At 46.8% G+C, this 17,006-nt stretch overlaps 1 protein-coding gene across 2 annotated transcripts in view; it reads right to left on the bottom strand.

The window, feature by feature from the left end:
- bltp3a (bridge-like lipid transfer protein family member 3A) overlaps window positions 1-8,067 on the bottom strand; it is a 129,094-nt gene extending 121,027 nt beyond the window's left edge. Inside the window, exons 1-2 of one of the 2 annotated variants that reach the window (XR_011358402.1) lie at window positions 7,788-8,067; window positions 3,179-3,460 (exon numbers count right to left, since the gene is read on the bottom strand). Coding sequence is in view for 1 of the 2 variants with exons in the window: in XM_069941566.1 (XP_069797667.1) it covers window positions 3,179-3,222 (44 nt within the window). In the remaining variant the exon portion in view is untranslated. The remainder of the gene's footprint in view (window positions 1-3,178; window positions 3,461-7,787) is intronic. The other variant, XM_069941566.1, reaches the window with a different exon arrangement.
- Between the last annotated feature and the right edge of the window lie 8,939 nt (window positions 8,068-17,006).

The following is a 17,006-nucleotide window of genomic DNA, read 5'->3' as shown; positions in this document are numbered from 1 at the left end:
GACCCCTCTCCCTTTCTCGCCCCCTCCCCCTCCCTTGACCCCTCTCCCTTTCTCGCCCCCTCCCCCTCCCTTGACCCCTCTCCCTTTCTCGCCCCCTCCCCCTCCCTTGACCCCTCTCCCTTTCTCGCCCCCTCCCCCTCCCTTGACCCCTCTCCCTTTCTCGCCCCCTCCCCCCTCCCCCCACCCCTCTCCCTTTCTCGCCCCCTCCCCCCACCCCTCTCCCTTTCTCGCCCCCTCCCCCCACCCCTCTCCCTTTCTCGCCCCCTCCCCCCACCCCTCTCCCTTTCTCGCCCCCTCCCCCCACCCCTCTCCCTTTCTCGCCCCCTCCCCCCCCCCCTCTCCCTTTCTCGCCCCCTCCCCTCCCCCCTCTCCCTTTCTCGCCCCCTCCCCCCTCTCCCTTTCTCGCCCCCTCCCCCCTCTCCCTTTCTCGCCCCCTCCCCCCTCTCCCTTTCTCGCCCCCTCCCCCCTCTCCCTTTCTCGCCCCCTCCCCCCTCTCCCTTTCTCGCCCCCTCCCCCCTCTCCCTTTCTCGCCCCCTCCCCCCTCTCCCTTTCTCGCCCCCTCTCCCTTTCTCGCCCCCTCTCCCTTTCTCGCCCCCTCTCCCTTTCTCGCCCCCTCTCCCTTTCTCGCCCCGACCCCCCTCCCCCCTGCCCCGACCCCCCTCCCCCCTGCCCCGACCCCCCTCCCCCCTGCCCCGACCCCCCTCCCCCCTGCCCCGACCCCCCTCCCCCCTGCCCCGACCCCCCTCCCCCCTGCCCCGACCCCCCTCCCCCCTGCCCCGACCCCCCTCCCCCCTGCCCCGACCCCCCTCCCCCCTGCCCCGACCCCCCTCCCCCCTGCCCCGACCCCCCTCCCCCCTGCCCCGACCCCCCTCCCCCCTGCCCCGACCCCCCTCCCCCCTGCCCCGACCCCCCTCCCCCCTGCCCCGACCCCCCTCCCCCCTGCCCCGACCCCCCTCCCCCCTGCCCCGACCCCCCTCCCCCCTGCCCCGACCCCCCTCCCCCCTGCCCCGACCCCCCTCCCCCCTGCCCCGACCCCCCTCCCCCCTGCCCCGACCCCCCTCCCCCCTGCCCCGACCCCCCTCCCCCCTGCCCCGACCCCCCTCCCCCCTGCCCCGACCCCCCTCCCCCCTGCCCCGACCCCCCTCCCCCCTGCCCCGACCCCCCTCCCCCCTGCCCCGACCCCCCTCCCCCCTGCCCCGACCCCCCTCCCCCCTGCCCCGACCCCCCTCCCCCCTGCCCCGACCCCCCTCCCCCCTGCCCCGACCCCCCTCCCCCCTGCCCCGACCCCCCTCCCCCCTGCCCCGACCCCCCTCCCCCCTGCCCCGACCCCCCTCCCCCCTGCCCCGACCCCCCTCCCCCCTGCCCCGACCCCCCTCCCCCCTGCCCCGACCCCCCTCCCCCCTGCCCCGACCCCCCTCCCCCCTGCCCCGACCCCCCTCCCCCCTGCCCCGACCCCCCTCCCCCCTGCCCCGACCCCCCTCCCCCCTGCCCCGACCCCCCTCCCCCCTGCCCCGACCCCCCTCCCCCCTGCCCCGACCCCCCTCCCCCCTGCCCCGACCCCCCTCCCCCCTGCCCCGACCCCCCTCCCCCCTGCCCCGACCCCCCTCCCCCCTGCCCCGACCCCCCTCCCCCCTGCCCCGACCCCCCTCCCCCCTGCCCCGACCCCCCTCCCCCCTGCCCCGACCCCCCTCCCCCCTGCCCCGACCCCCCTCCCCCCTGCCCCGACCCCCCTCCCCCCTGCCCCGACCCCCCTCCCCCCTGCCCCGACCCCCCTCCCCCCTGCCCCGACCCCCCTCCCCCTGCCCCGACCCCCCTCCCCCTGCCCCTCCCCCCTGCCCCGACCCCCCTCCCCCCTGCCCCGACCCCCCTCCCCCCTGCCCCGACCCCCCTCCCCCCTGCCCCGACCCCCCTCCCCCCTGCCCCGACCCCCCTCCCCCCTGCCCCGACCCCCCTCCCCCCTGCCCCGACCCCCCTCCCCCCTCCCCCGACCCCCCTCCCCCCTCCCCCGACCCCCCTCCCCCGACCCCCCTGCCCCGACCCCCCTGCCCCGACCCCCGACCCCCCTGCCCCGACCCCCCTCCCCCCTGCCCCGACCCCCCTCCCCCCTGCCCCGACCCCCCTCCCCCCTGCCCCGACCCCCCTCCCCCCTGCCCCGACCCCCCTCCCCCCTGCCCCGACCCCCCTCCCCCCTGCCCCGACCCCCCTCCCCCCTGCCCCGACCCCCCTCCCCCCTGCCCCGACCCCCCTCCCCCCTGCCCCGACCCCCCTCCCCCCTGCCCCGACCCCCCCTCCCCCCTGCCCCGACCCCCCTCCCCCCTGCCCCGACCCCCCTCCCCCCTGCCCCGACCCCCCTCCCCCCTGCCCCGACCCCCCTCCCCCCTGCCCCGACCCCCCTCCCCCCTGCCCCGACCCCCCTCCCCCCTGCCCCGACCCCCCTCCCCCCTGCCCCGACCCCCCTCCCCCCTGCCCCGACCCCCCTCCCCCCTGCCCCGACCCCCCTCCCCCCTGCCCCGACCCCCCTCCCCCCTGCCCCGACCCCCCTCCCCCGACCCCCCTCCCCCGACCCCCCTCCCCCCTGCCCCGACCCCCCTCCCCCCTGCCCCGACCCCCTCCCCCCTGCCCCGACCCCCCTCCCCCCTGCCCCGACCCCCCTCCCCCCTGCCCCGACCCCCCTCCCCCCTGCCCCGACCCCCCTCCCCCTGCCCCGACCCCCCTCCCCCCTGCCCCGACCCCCCTCCCCCTGCCCCGACCCCCCTCCCCCCTGCCCCGACCCCCCTCCCCCCTGCCCCGACCCCCCTCCCCCCTGACCCGACCCCCCTCCCCCCTGCCCCGACCCCCCTCCCCCCTGCCCCGACCCCCCTCCTCCTGCCCCGACCCCCCTCCCCCCTGCCCCGACCCCCCTCCCCCCTGCCCCGACCCCCCCTCCCCCCTGCCCCGACCCCCCTCCCCCCTGCCCCGACCCCCCTCCCCCCTGCCCCGACCCCCCTCTCCCTCTGCCCCGACCCCCCTCTCCCTCTGCCCCGACCCCCCTCTCCCTCTGCCCCGACCCCCCTCTCCCTCTGCCCCGCCCTCTCTCCCTCTGCCCGACCCCTCTCTCCCCCTCCTCCCTCACACACCCAGCCCGCCGCCTGCCCCGCACTCCCCGGCACCGACCGGCTTCCCCGGACCCGCCTCCTACCTGGACAGGTGTTTGAGGATTTGTTTCTTGATGAGCCCGGCCATACTGTCCCCGAGCTCAACCTTGGAGCCGCCAAGCGGCCTGTCAGGCCTTCAGCATCCCCGCACAAACGCCGGCCGTGTTGAGTGATCCAGCTGGCCAGCAGTCGAACCTCTGTCACCTTCCGTTAAATCGCCGCTGGAAGACCGCCCATTACCGGCAAGATGGGCTGGCGGAGGAGAGCGGTGGCCGGGGCCCCACTCCGCCACCTGGTGGCCAGCGCTAGGAATTCCACTGCTGAAGCTGCAGAAAGTGCAAACATTTCTTTCAATTCGAGTTGACTGACTTGGCAGATATTTGCATAGTTTTTGACTCTCGAAAACATTTCAGTCATTTCCCCTTTCACTTTCATTCCTGTACTGAAAGTCCTGGGCATTTCTGCATGTTTTTGGGCTCCAAAGACACTTGGAGTCTGTGCAAGATCCATTGCAAACACTAATTGGTGCTCCTGAACTGTCAACCCACTGGCTGCAATGATTTCGGGCACAGAGAAAGTTCTGAACATCCTCGGGATTGTCAGCAAAAGACTTGGAGGGGAAAAGCTCACTTAGAACATCTACTTTGGGGATGGCAAGAAAAATAGGAGGAGTTCAAAGTGGCAAGGTCTCCAAGAACATTAGATGACTACATGGTTAACATTGATAGGGTTGGCCTGAGAAGCTGACAATAAATTAACAGCAATGAATGTAATATTAATTTTTTAAAATGCAATTAAATCTGATGTGTGCTCTCAACTGCGAGGAAAGGAAAAAAAAGGTCAGTGTCAGTAAAATTGCCTGTGGTTAAAAATATATGCTGAGCATATATTGGTGGACAATTCAAAATGGCAATCGAATCTTAGATCAGTCAGATCAGAAATGTTGGTGTTTTGATATGGTGCAGAATTGGAATTTTTTCAGTAACCATATAAACAAAGTCAGCAAGGTCAAAGTGAAACATGAATGTAAAAAGGCAATTTGTTTAGTAAAAATAGGGCTGTGAGAAACCTTCAGAGAATTTCCTCGAGACAAAAATTGAGAACAAAGAACATTTATTATACAACAGTGCAAAGTTGGGTGCTTCCCCTTACCCTGGGAATACACACACATACTGGGGCTCACCCAACTTTTATACAGTTCATTTCAGTGTAGAGGTACCCTCCCCCCCTTAACATTCTTCTGCCTCCTGGATGAGTTTGGCATTAGGCAACCCTGTCTGCCTGCATGCTGTTTCTGTGAACTTGGAGGACCAGGGGGTATCCTGTCGGTGTCCCATCATGTCACTGTCCTTATTCACACCTTCCGACTCTCAGGGCTTACTAACTTCTTATATGCAGAACTTGCTAATTCTGTCTAAGGCTAGAAGACCCTTATCTTATTTAGACCAACTTTATTTCCTACATTCTATTCTCTATCCTTATCCTATTCATACTGGCTTTAATCATTACACATATATCCATACTAGCTTTCTTCATCTCTCATATTTTCATATTAGTTTTACTCATCTCTCACAGGGCTGTGTATTTTACAAATGCTGGAAAACTGGATAATCGACGACATTTTAACCAAAATAACCAAATCAAGGATTATGGGAAGGTTTAATCAGAATTCAGGAGAGATGATGAACAATCATGTATATAAGGTATATCTCCGTATTGCAACTTTAGTGAATTTCTCTATCCTACCTACACTGGAGATGTGTAATGGACGAGCATATCCAATGCATTTACATAATACTCCAGATCTAATGCAACGTAATTGAATCTATGGAAATGGCCTCCAAAAATAGGAAGGGATTTCACAAACACAGAACAATTGTGTAAAGATGATATATTGACTAAAACAAGGAGCAATGGTGGGAAATATGATTGAGTTTGTGCTATTTGAGCAGAAGTAATGTAAAAAGCAAATGAATTATTTCTGGAGAAATCATTCAGCAGAAGTGTGTCAGCAAAGATACATGATATTAAATGCAGAACGCCAGGGTACACAGTTGCTCTTTGGAAGGTTGAACAGAGTACAGGAGGCTATCAAGCAATATCCTAATCAAAGGAAAGCCATGGAAGTGAATGAACAATGTGAGGGGCACTTTATACTCAGCATGCTTATTGCCAGTGGTGGTTATAAAAGAAAAGTGGTTTTAAGAAATAATAATGAATCAGGATATCAGCAAGAAAATTGACACAGGCACAGAGTATCGTGGTAATTGATCTGTGTGAAATATTTGGGTGCCTTTATCCTGAATCACAATGAAACTGAGAATATACTCTGGGGTGACACCCTGTCAACATAACAACAATTGGAATGTAAACTCAAGGCAAAAGACAAGGCTTCCAATTGTAGTGGCTGGCCATGTAAACAGACTAGTTGTCCTGGGAGAGAATGGATGAAACAGATGAAACTGTTTGGAAATTATATAGTTTGTGTTTTTTAAACTTTATTTATTTGTTCAAAAAACAATTAATATATGACATATACAGCAATTAAACATGAACATGAACATTTATATATATAAAAAAAGAAAAAAGAAAAAAAAGAAGAAAAAAAAGACCCCCCCTCTTCAGCCAACTCTCCTAAGGAGAGCCTTAAAAAAAGAAAAAAGAAAGAATATTAAAAAAAAGTTAAATATGCATATTAAAATCTAATCAATATAAATTTAAATGTAAATATTCCGAGTATAACAGCCACATTAATAAAAACATTATAATTATCATGCGAAACATACATATTTTTTCCCATTATTAAACAATATTTCATCTCCTTGTGCCATCTATTAATATCAATCATATTTGTATCTTTCCACATACTAGCAATACATTTTTTCGCTACGGATAAAACTAAATATACAAAAGCAAGCTGGAACTTATCTAATCCCAAGCCTTTCGAAATTATATAGTTTGTGTGGTGACATTTAAGGAGACTTCCAAAGGTTTAAGGAAATATATTTAAGGATTCCTTAATGGGATTAAAGTGGTCAATGCTCAAATGTATTTTAAACCAAATGTCAAAATGATCTGTAGAACTAAACGAGTGCCACAAACACTGAAAGCTCATTTTTAAAAAAGATTATAAGAACCATAGCAACACAGAATATTGGGGAAAATGGCACAAATTCAAAATATGAACAATACTCATTCTGGTGGGGACACGATTATTAAGCAACACAACAGAACAGAAGGTGACAAGAATCCCCTGTCTAATCTATCAAGATTTTAACATAGAATTGGGATCTATCCCATCTTTCGCCTAGTGGATGAAACGAGTCAACAGTTATTAACAATGATCATCGAGGTGGGATTATATTTGTATTCCAAGCAATTTGTTAAGATAAAATCATCACTTAATGTATTTGAGGTAACAAAAGATAAGATACTGCAAGGCATCCAGAACTTTTTGTGAAATTAGGATTGCGTCCAATATCAACAGCATCCTTAATGTATTCAAAGAAGTGCTTAGAAGGCTGCATCGATGTAAGGAAAAGCTTGAAAATAGATCACATCTACTTTAAGAAAAAGGAAGTGATTTATTTGGTTCGAGAGCAGATAAAAATGGGCTACCGGCAGCTCAAGATAAAGTTGAAATTATCAACAGAGACAGGAAACCCAAAAGTGTTACTAAAGTCCATTAATTTTTAGTTATAACCCTAAACCATGCTTAATTTGCCAAAATGTGAACCCTGCTTCACCAGTATGAAAGAAAGACAAGTCATGGTAATGTGGCAAAACTGACAAAAAGCCTGTGATCCATGAAAGAGAAACCTCTGTAATGAGTCAACTGAGGTGCATTGCACCACCAACTTTGTGTGAAAATTTACTTGTAACACTCCCAGCTGTCAGATTGCATAAGGTACCATGGACACTGATGATAAATTAGAAAACTACCCTCATATATAGAAGGAGGCATTTGGTGATTATACATGGAGTTGGAAGCTTTCAATAATTTTTACTGTGAAGGCTTTTCACATTAGTTGCTGATCACAAGCCTTTATTGGGCTATTTTAAGACTGGAGTCAGCTATTCCACCAATGGCAACAAGAAGGATACAGGGCTGGGATGTCCTCCTGCCTCAATACAACTGATATTAAGTAAAGAACATTCGTACAAAATACTGAGCAGTTACGTTATCATGTCTACATTACAAAGAAGCCACAATGAGCAGAGAAAAGATTATCATTTACAGGCAACAGATGATTTTCTTAATTTGAGTGAATAGCTCGAGCTATACCTGTGCTCTAAGTGTATGAAGTCAACTATGTGGGAGGAGTGTTCCTCTCCTTCCCAATATTTGCCAATAATTTAATAATTGTGTGCAATCAATTTCTCAGAAGTCCTGTCAAGAGATTTTAATAAATGGCTAAAGACTTGAATTTTTGTCAAATGCTGTTGCATAAGGTTGAGAGATTGCAGTACCATTGATGTAATAGCCCTCATTCTCTCTCCTTAGCTGAATCCTAATTACACACAAGAGTTCACTCTGCTGAAGATTCAGTGAGGCGAAAGTTCTGGAGAAGACCCAAGCCATCCTTCCTTTTGAATACGATATTTTTTGAACTGACAGCTAATACTTTTTAAGGTAAAACTCGACTTGCTTACAGTGAAATTGTAGCTTTCTCTTTGAAACTTGCATGTGGATTTGAATTCTTCCACCGATCCTTTCCCGAGAAACACAAATTTAATTCACTCCTCCTCTCCTTTCTGCTCAGCTGTTTGAAGCAATTTTCTCAATGTTACAATTCACAGTTCTGGAGGTAAAATTGAACATCAATGGTAACAATAGAATGTCCCAACAGGATTGAATCAGGAAATAATTTCAGTGGCGGTACATATTCTCTGTTCAGTCTGCATATTGGCATGATAGGTGATGTGTTAGCAGGCATGCTACTCTAGGGGTGAGGTAGCATCCAAAGCCCTTCCATCTGATCTATATGGACAGCACGGAATTAATAGGCAGGCAAAGGAAGTGTCTTGAAGGAAGTGCTTTGGGTTTGTGTGCAATCAGAAAATACACAGTACAGAAGCAGTAATTTATCATGAATGTCCATAAGCAGTAGATCATCAACTTAAGTAGCAGTTTTGCTTTGAATGATTCATGAAGCAATAAGTTAAACTATTATTTTACTTGTCCAATCCACCCTCCTTTGTATGTGTTAAGGAAGCACTGGAGAAACCTGCCATAAAATGTCAATCAAACATTACCATAAAATGTCATTGCAGTAATTTTCCTGATACATACCAAACAAAAGGTCTAATCCTGCTAAAATGTGATAGATTGAAGACTTGTGTATTTAAATCTCTTCACACCTCGTTTGGAAGGGAAAGTGGTGAAAAGAAATTGAGAAAGCATCACAACATAAAGGTCAACAGGAGTTTCATCCTTCATGGCAGAATGGAGGATATATGGGTCAAGGAATTATGAAAATTGGAGAGAATTTCACTAAAATCTGTGTTTACAACTATTCAGGGAAATAGCAACAAAAATGGCAATGATGAAGATGACTGAAGGAGCGCACTGCTGGGGTAGCACAATGGTGCAGCAAGTAAACTCAAAGCTCCGGCAACTTGGATTCAATCTTGATGTTCGATGCACTCTGTGTGGAGTTTGCAAGCTCTTTTCGGTGAGCTTGTGGATTCCTCCCACATCCAAATCTATGTGTGGGTTGGTTGGTGAAATGGCCACTGCAACTTGTCCCGAGTGCAGAGGTAAGTGATAGAATCTGGGGAGAATTATTGGGAAAGTGGGGAGAATAAAATGAGATTTGTTCAAATGCATGCTTGATTGTCAATGTAGACTTGTTATATGGAAGGGCCATTTCCCATTGCTGTACGACTTTCCGACTCTGACAATATGGTTCAAGAGTAACTAACCTGATTTCTCAATAAGAGTCAAGGCAAGAGGATATTGTGATTCCAGAGTCAGATGATACTCCAATACCTGGTGACAGAATGACTTTGACTCAAGTAAAAACAGTAATTCAAAACCTGCTGACTTGGATAAATATAATAAATCAGTTTATTTTATTTCAAGAGGAAGTTGAGTCATTAATGTAATATTGCTTGTGAACAATAATTGTTGCTTTCAAAGATTTCAGTTTTATTGTCAGAGTACACACATTACCTCATATGCAACCCTGAGATTCTTTATTCTGTGGGCGCGACAGAATTTCCACTTACTGGTAGTGCAAAAAACTTGTACACTGTTATAAATGTAAGCAAATAAAGAACCGCAAACAGATAACGAATGACTACAATACAGAGGGAATTTAAAAAACTCAATAAAGTGCTCAAGTCAGAGTCCTTAAAAGAGTCCCTGATTGAGAATGTTGTTGAGGAGTCTGATGGTGGAGGGGGAGCAGCTGTTCCTGAACCTGGTGGTGTGAGTCCTGTGGCACCTCTGGATATGTCTTTCCTGATGGCAACAGTGAGAACAGAGCATCTGCTGGGTGGTGTGGATCCTTGATGATTATTGCTGCTCACCGATGGCAGTGTAACTTGTAGATGTTCTCGATAGTGGGGATGCCTTGGGCTGTGTCAACTACCTTTTGGGCTTAACACTCAGGGGTATTGATTTCCCAATACCAGACCGTGACGCACCTGGTCAGCATACTTTCTATCACACATATTTAGAAATCTGCCAGGGTTTCTGGTGTCATGCCAAACTTCCGCAAACTCCTGAGTTAGTAGAGGCGTTGATGTGCTTTCTTCACAATGCCATGAGTGTGTTGGGTCCTCCAAGATACTGACCTCTAAGAACAAATTTACATATACTCTCCACCCCTGATCCCCCAATAATCATTGGATACTATACCTCTGGCTTTCCTTTCCTGAAGTCAACAATTAACTCCTTAGTTTTGGTGACATTGAGTGCAAGGTTGCTGTTGGTGCACCATTCAGCACAATTTTCAATCTCCCTCCTCTATGCTGACTCGATAACTTTCTTCTTACTACTGTGGTATTGTTGGCAGATTTGTAGATGGTGTTATTGTTGTACCGAGCCACACAGTCGTAGGAATAAAGTGAGTAGAGCAGGGAGCTAAGAACGCAGCCCTGTGGTTCTCCAGGACTGACCAAGATTATGGAGGAAATGTTCTTACCAATCCTCACTGATTGTGATCTGGAGGTGAGGAAATCCAGGATCCAATTACACAGTGGGGTGTTGAGCCCCAGGAGTTGGAATTTGCTGATCAATTTTTAGGATCTTCTTCTTTGGCTTGGCTTCGCGGACGAAGATTTATGGAGGGGTCAGCTGCAGGCTCGTTTGTGGCTGACAAGTCCGATGCGGGACAGGCAGACACGGTTGCAGTGGTTGCAAGGGAAAATTGGTTGGTTGGGGTTGGGTGTTGGGTTTTTCCTCCTTTGTCTTTTGTCATTAAGGTGGGCTCTGTGGTCTTCTTCAAAGGAGGTTGCTGCCCGGGGCGTGGCAAGATGGCGTAAGGAACAGACGTGCCTTCCAGTTCTCTCCTGACTCTAACTTATTGTTTTGTCTTTAAGTGCCCGTTAAAACTTTTTTAAAAAGTTTATAAATAGTATGAGGTGTTGAATTAATACCTAATGGTACATTTGTTAAAAAAAAGTAAAAGGAAACATCAACAGATTGTTAAAAAATTATATTTTCCGAAATTATCTGAGCCCGCTTGTTTACAAAAAGCCACGACTCAGTGTGAAATGGATCCAGGAAAACAAGCGAAGAATTCGGCCTTGGAGCTCCATTATTATTCCATAAGTCTTTCTGAAGGTCATTTTCAGCTGCCTTTAGAACAAAGGGCTGGCCGGATGCCAGTATTTCAAACAACGTCTACTGAGACTTTGATTCCACAAGAACAGCAGAATCCCACCATGTCTGGATCTACTGATGTTGATATACTTTTCAAGAGTCTTGAACATAAGATATTTTCTTCAATGATGCATTTAGGTGATTCTATGAATAATCTTACTTCTAAGATTAATGCATTGGTGGATGTCAATACTCAACAGATGGCTGATTATGGAGCTTTTAAAGTTGAAACTATTGAAAGACTTGAGATGTGTGATCAAGGATTATCTGATGTACAAGATCAATTGCAAGATGTGAATAAAACAATTGAAACATTACAGATTCAGAATAAAAATTTAGCAAAAAAGGTTGATTATTTGGAGAACAAATCCAGACGGAATAATGTGAAAATTGTCGGCTTGCCAGAAGACATAGAAGGGCCAGATCCAAGAAAATTTTTCACTGAATGGATTCCACAAGTGTTGGGACAAGATAAGTTTTCTGAAGGTTTAATATTGGAACGGGCTCATAGAGCTTTGAGAAGGAGACCTTTTTCAAGACAGAATCCAAGACCTGTTCTGGTTCGCTGTTTAAATTACTGTGATAGAGAGATTATTTTACGTATGGCTATTAGAAATGCACAGCAAAACAAATCTCCTTTGATGGTTCAGAGTAATCGTGTTTTCTTCTATCCGGATTTGAGTCAGGAAATTATGTTTCAATGACGTGAATTTAATTCTGTGAAAGAATTATTGTGGAAAAAAGGATATAAGGCAACATTTAGATACCCTGCGGTACTGAAGATTTTTCAGGATGGATATCAACCAAAGTTCTTTGATAATCCTAAAGAAGCTATGGATTTTGCTCAGTCTTTACCAATTACGCAATTCCAGGAATGACGTGGTCCTCCACGATCTCCAAAGAGGGCAGAGCTGCAAGAAGGGAATTTGATTTCTGGAAGAAATGGAAGAAACGGTGGTCGCAATGGCAAAGGAAACTCATTTAATAGATAAGGAACATTTGAAACTCAAACGTGAATGGGTTGAGCACATTTTTTTTATTCTTCGTTTAATTCTAAGGCAAAAGGTGTGGCAATTTTGGTACATGAGAATCTACCATTTTAGTTACAGAGTGAAGAGAAAAATGGTGGAAGATTATTAAAATTAAATTGTACCATCTTTAATGAAGGTATTCTGCGGTACTGAAGATTTTTTTAGGATGGAAATTAGCCAAAATTCTTTGACAATCCTAAAGAGGTTATGGACTTTGCTTAGTCTCTACCAATCATGCAGTTTCAGGAATGATGTAGTCCTTCAAGGTCTCCAAAGAAAGTAGAGATGTAAGGTGGTATCCAGATTTTTAAAAGAAATGGAAGCAATGGTGATCGAAGTGGTAATGTTGATTTAAAAAAATAAATCTTTTATCTTTTTTCTGAAAAGAGTTTAAATAGTTTAAATAATGATGATAGTTTAATGAAATGGGAGTTGGGAGAGGGAACTGGGTGGGTCATCAGAAGTCATCAGCTACCTGTGAGTTATCTCACACACAATATTTTGGGGGAGTTACCGCTTTGGACGGTTTAAACAGGAGGAGGTAGTTGTGACCTCCGACCTGTTTTTTTTTCTTTTTAAATTTTGGGTTAAAAAGTGAAGGTTTTTTTTTATTATTTTTTTTTAAATAAATAATTTTTTTTGAACTCTGTTTTCTGATTGTAATTGAGAGGGAATTAGGAGGTTTTTTTCTCTCCTTTTTTTTCTCTTTTTTTGGGGGGTGATTTTTTCTCTTTTTTCTTTCTTTTTTAAGAGGATGATGTCACAGAAGATAATAAGTCAAAAATTGAGGATGTTCAAATAGATGAAGAGGAAGATGAGGGGAAAGGTGATAAGAAGAGAAAATTAAGTACAAATACATTGAGGAAGAAGAGTTTAAAAAATTAAGTTAATTTCGATAGAGAATTTTGAAGATGTTATAAATGAAGAATATGGAGAATTTTATAAGAGTTTGAACTTTTTTTCTTTTTTTTCTTTTTTTATATAAGGGGAAGGGAAGGGAATAAAAAGTTTATCTGATTGTTTTTCTAAGGGATGTTTTTGTTCTCTCGATGAATTATAAAGGAAACTTGGTATTAATGGAAATTCTGTATTTATGTATTATTAATTATGATTTTTTGTACAACAGATATGTGGTTGATATATGATTTTAATATTTGAACTTAGTTTTAAAGTGGATTTCATTTGTTAAATCCATTTATTATGTTTGATTTAAATATATGTTTAAGGGTATTATTTTAGTATTGATTTTTTTTTGTTGTTAGTAATTTTTTTTGTTGTTAAGTTTTATCTTTTTTTTGTAAGTGGGGTTTTTTTATTTTATTTACAACGTTGTGAATTAATTCTTCACTCTTTATTTTGGGGGGGTTGGACTAATTTTAAATTAGATGATTAATGTTGTGTTATAATTATTGGGGGGGGTTAATTTGTGTAGTTTAATGATGTAGTATTCTAATTTTTATTATCTTATTTTTTATTATTTCTTTAAATGTAATTTTTATTTTATTCATGTCATAAAATTTTAAATAAAGTTTTAAAAAAAAAGAAGGTTGCTGCCCGCCAAACTGTAAGGCGCCAAGATGCACGGTTTGAGGTGATATCAGCCCACTGGCGGTGGTCAATGTGGCAGGCACCAAGAGATTTCTTTAGGCAGTCCTTGTACCTCTTCTTTGGTGCACCTCTGACACGATGGCCAGTGGAGAGCTCGCCATATAACACGATCTTGGGAAGGCGATGGTCCTCCATTCTGGAGACGTGACCTACCCAGCGCAGTTGGATCTTCAACAGCGTGGATTCGATGCTGTCGGCCTCTGCCATCTCGAGTACTTCGATGTTAGGGATGAAGTCGCTCCAATGAATGTTGAGGATGGAGCGGAGACAATGCTGGTGGAAGCGTTCTAGGAGCCATAGGTGATGCCGGTAGAGGACCCATGATTCGGAGCCGAACAGGAGTGTGGGTATGACAACGGCTCTGTATACGCTTATCTTTATGAGGTTTTTCAGTTGGTTGTTTTTCCAGACTCTTTTGTGTAGTCTTCCAAAGGCGCTATTTGCCTTGGCGAGTCTGTTGTCTATCTCGTTGTCGATCCTTGCATCTGATGAAATGGTGCAGCCGAGATAGGTAAACTGGTTGACCATTTTGAGTTTTGTGTGCCCGATGGAGATGTGGGGGGGCTGGTAGTCAAGGTGGGGAGCTGGCTGATGGAGGACCTCAGTTTTCTTCAGGCTGACTTCCAGGCCAAACATTTTGGCAGTTTCAAGCGCTGAAGAGCTGGCTCTGAATGGGCAACTAAAGCGGCATTGTCTGCAAAGAGTAGTTCACGGACAAGTTGCTCTTGTGTCTTGGTGTGAGCGTGCAGGCGCCTCAGATTGAAGAGACTGCCATCCGTGTGGTACCGGATGTAAACGGCGTCTTCATTGTTGAGGTCTTTCATGGCTTGGTTCAGCATCATGCTGACGAAGATTGAAAAGAGGGTTGGTGCGAGAACGCAGCCTTGCTTCACGCCATTGTTAATGGAGAAGGGTTCAGAGAGCTCATTGACAAACTGTAGTCGATAAAGAGCATCCTTTAAAGTTAACTCCTTTAAAGAGTTTTATCATGTGACCTGCAGTAATAGACATGGAAAGTTCCCAAGAGATTCTGCAGAGAAATATTGAGCTCCTTGTGCCAAGAGAGACTGCACATATATTAAAGCAGTAGCACCCCCAAGTGTCTAAACTGTGCAATTATTTTCATGTGACCCTAGACACAAGTGTCAGCAGACTGTTCAGCTGTCTTAAAGATTATGTTTAATCACAACTTAACCTATAAGTCAGCATTTCTGATGTAGCAGGAACAGCCTTTCTCATCTGTAGCTTTGGACAACATGGTTGGCGTAGTGGTTAGCGCAACACTTTTACCGCGCCAGCGAATGGGATCGGGGTTCTAATCCCACACTGTCTGTAAGGAGTTTGTATATTCTCCCCATGTCTGCGTGGGTTTTCCCTGGGGGCTTTGGTTTCCTCCCACCATTCAAAACGTACTAGGGGTTGAAGTTTATAGACTGTAAATTGGCACCGTGGGCCGAAATGGCCTGTTACTCAGCTATTTGTCTAAAAGTGGTCAACTAATCAAATAACATGTGTTGTGGCATTAAGGAGGCCCTAGAGCTACTGTCTAAGTGAAACATGGGAAATGAAGGAAAAGTTATCACCGGATTCCTGTGGATTTCTTTAGTTATTCTTGAATGAGATGTGGGCAATACTATCAAGGCCAGCATTTTGTGGTCCATAGCCAAAAGTCCTTCATAGCACTGAGCTCCCTTCTTCAGTCTGTGTTTGAACAGTTCCACAAAGCTGCTGGGGAGGGATTTTCAACATTTAAACCAATGGTGCACAATATTTAGATGGAGGGGTGGGCGGGATCAGGGTGGGAAAGTCCAATGATCTGAATCATTCCTGAGGCAACTTATGTAACCAGATACAGATATTTTTAGTCACGTATATAAAGAGGCAAATGCCAGAGTTTATTAATAGCCTGGTTTCTGTTCAGACTACAGCCAAACATTAAGCTGCTAATTTATTATTAAGTATGAGCAATTATGATGGTGTTTTGATACATTAGACAGCATAAACTACTGGAAAATATTTTTTTGCTATTTGTCTATTTTGCAGATTAGATTGGATTTTTGATCCAACCAGAATCTTGAAGTTGATTTTGAAATATTCACTGCTTCATATATTCAATTATTTTTGTGAAGATAACACAAACTTACAACAGGATTCTTTCTTAAACATTAAATACGAATGTTGTCGAGAGAGCATTTTGGGAATGTCACCCAAATTTCTACACCGTCAGGTACACAATATGACTGCTTCAAGATTTTCATCCATGGTCTGATTCCACTCTCTTGACATTAAAACTGATCAAGGAGGAGATATGCTCGCAAACTAATAGGTAGCTAAAATGACAATTAAACTTACTAGTTTTTTGTTGCAGTTTTACTGAATTCAAATCACTTCACTGATGAGACATCACTGCTTGACATGCACCCACTCTTGGTTGATCTGCAATTGTTTTCGGCTCATGAATTGGGTCTTAAAAAAGTACTTTATAATAAAGAAATCCCTCCTTCCAATTCTGCCCTTTGGACATACCAGTGGTTAATTGGTATCACAACCACCTTTATCCATCCTGTTTCTGAAACATTTAATTGCATTAACATTCATCTCTTTTGTTCCATCTCAATACATCTGATCTTGGACTGTATTCATTGGCCTATAGAAGAATGAGAGGGAACTCATGTAAACATTTTGAATGCTGAAAGGATTGGATAGAGTGGATGTGAATGTTTCCCTTATTGGGTGAATCCAGGACCAGGGTGCAGTCTTAGAATTAGAAGGTACCCATTTAAAACGGAGATGAGGAGAAATTTCTTTAGCCAAAGTCGTGGATTTGTGGAATTCATTGCCAAATACAGTTGTGGAGGTCAGATCACTGTGGGAGTTTAAGGGGGAGATTGATAGGTGTCTAATTAGTCAAGGTATCAAGGGATGTGGGGAGAAGGCCAGAATTTGAAACTAGATGTGAGAACAGTTTTGCTCAGGGAGGATTTGCGGAGCAGACTCGATGGGGCAAATGGCCTACTTCTGTTCCTTGATTTTGTGATTTTGTGATCATCCGGAGGAAATATTAAGCAGAGAACATCTGCTAACATTAGATTTCAACTGTAAAAAGTTGATTGTTGTGAGTCACTTCTGGGTGTGGCCGTATTTATTACAATTTAGTCATGGTACAATAAATTAACCAATTCAACACCCAATTATTCATTAGCTTTGGCTTGGGACTGCAGTCAGACTGCAGTGTCCTCCTACTGTTCAAGAACGTACCGGGGTGTAGATTAATTGGTGGTAAATTGGGCGTCTCCAGAATGGAGGACCATGGCTTTCCCAAGATCGTGTTATATGGCGAGCTCTCCACTGGCCACTTAGACAGAGGTGCACCAAAGAAGAGGTACAAGGACTGCTTAAAGA

This window comes from Narcine bancroftii, chromosome 5 (assembly GCF_036971445.1).
Source record: "Narcine bancroftii isolate sNarBan1 chromosome 5, sNarBan1.hap1, whole genome shotgun sequence".
NCBI lineage: Eukaryota > Metazoa > Chordata > Chondrichthyes > Torpediniformes > Narcinidae > Narcine > Narcine bancroftii.
Note: the sequence above shows the minus strand (reverse complement) of the source record. Positions and strands in the feature narration are given on the sequence as shown.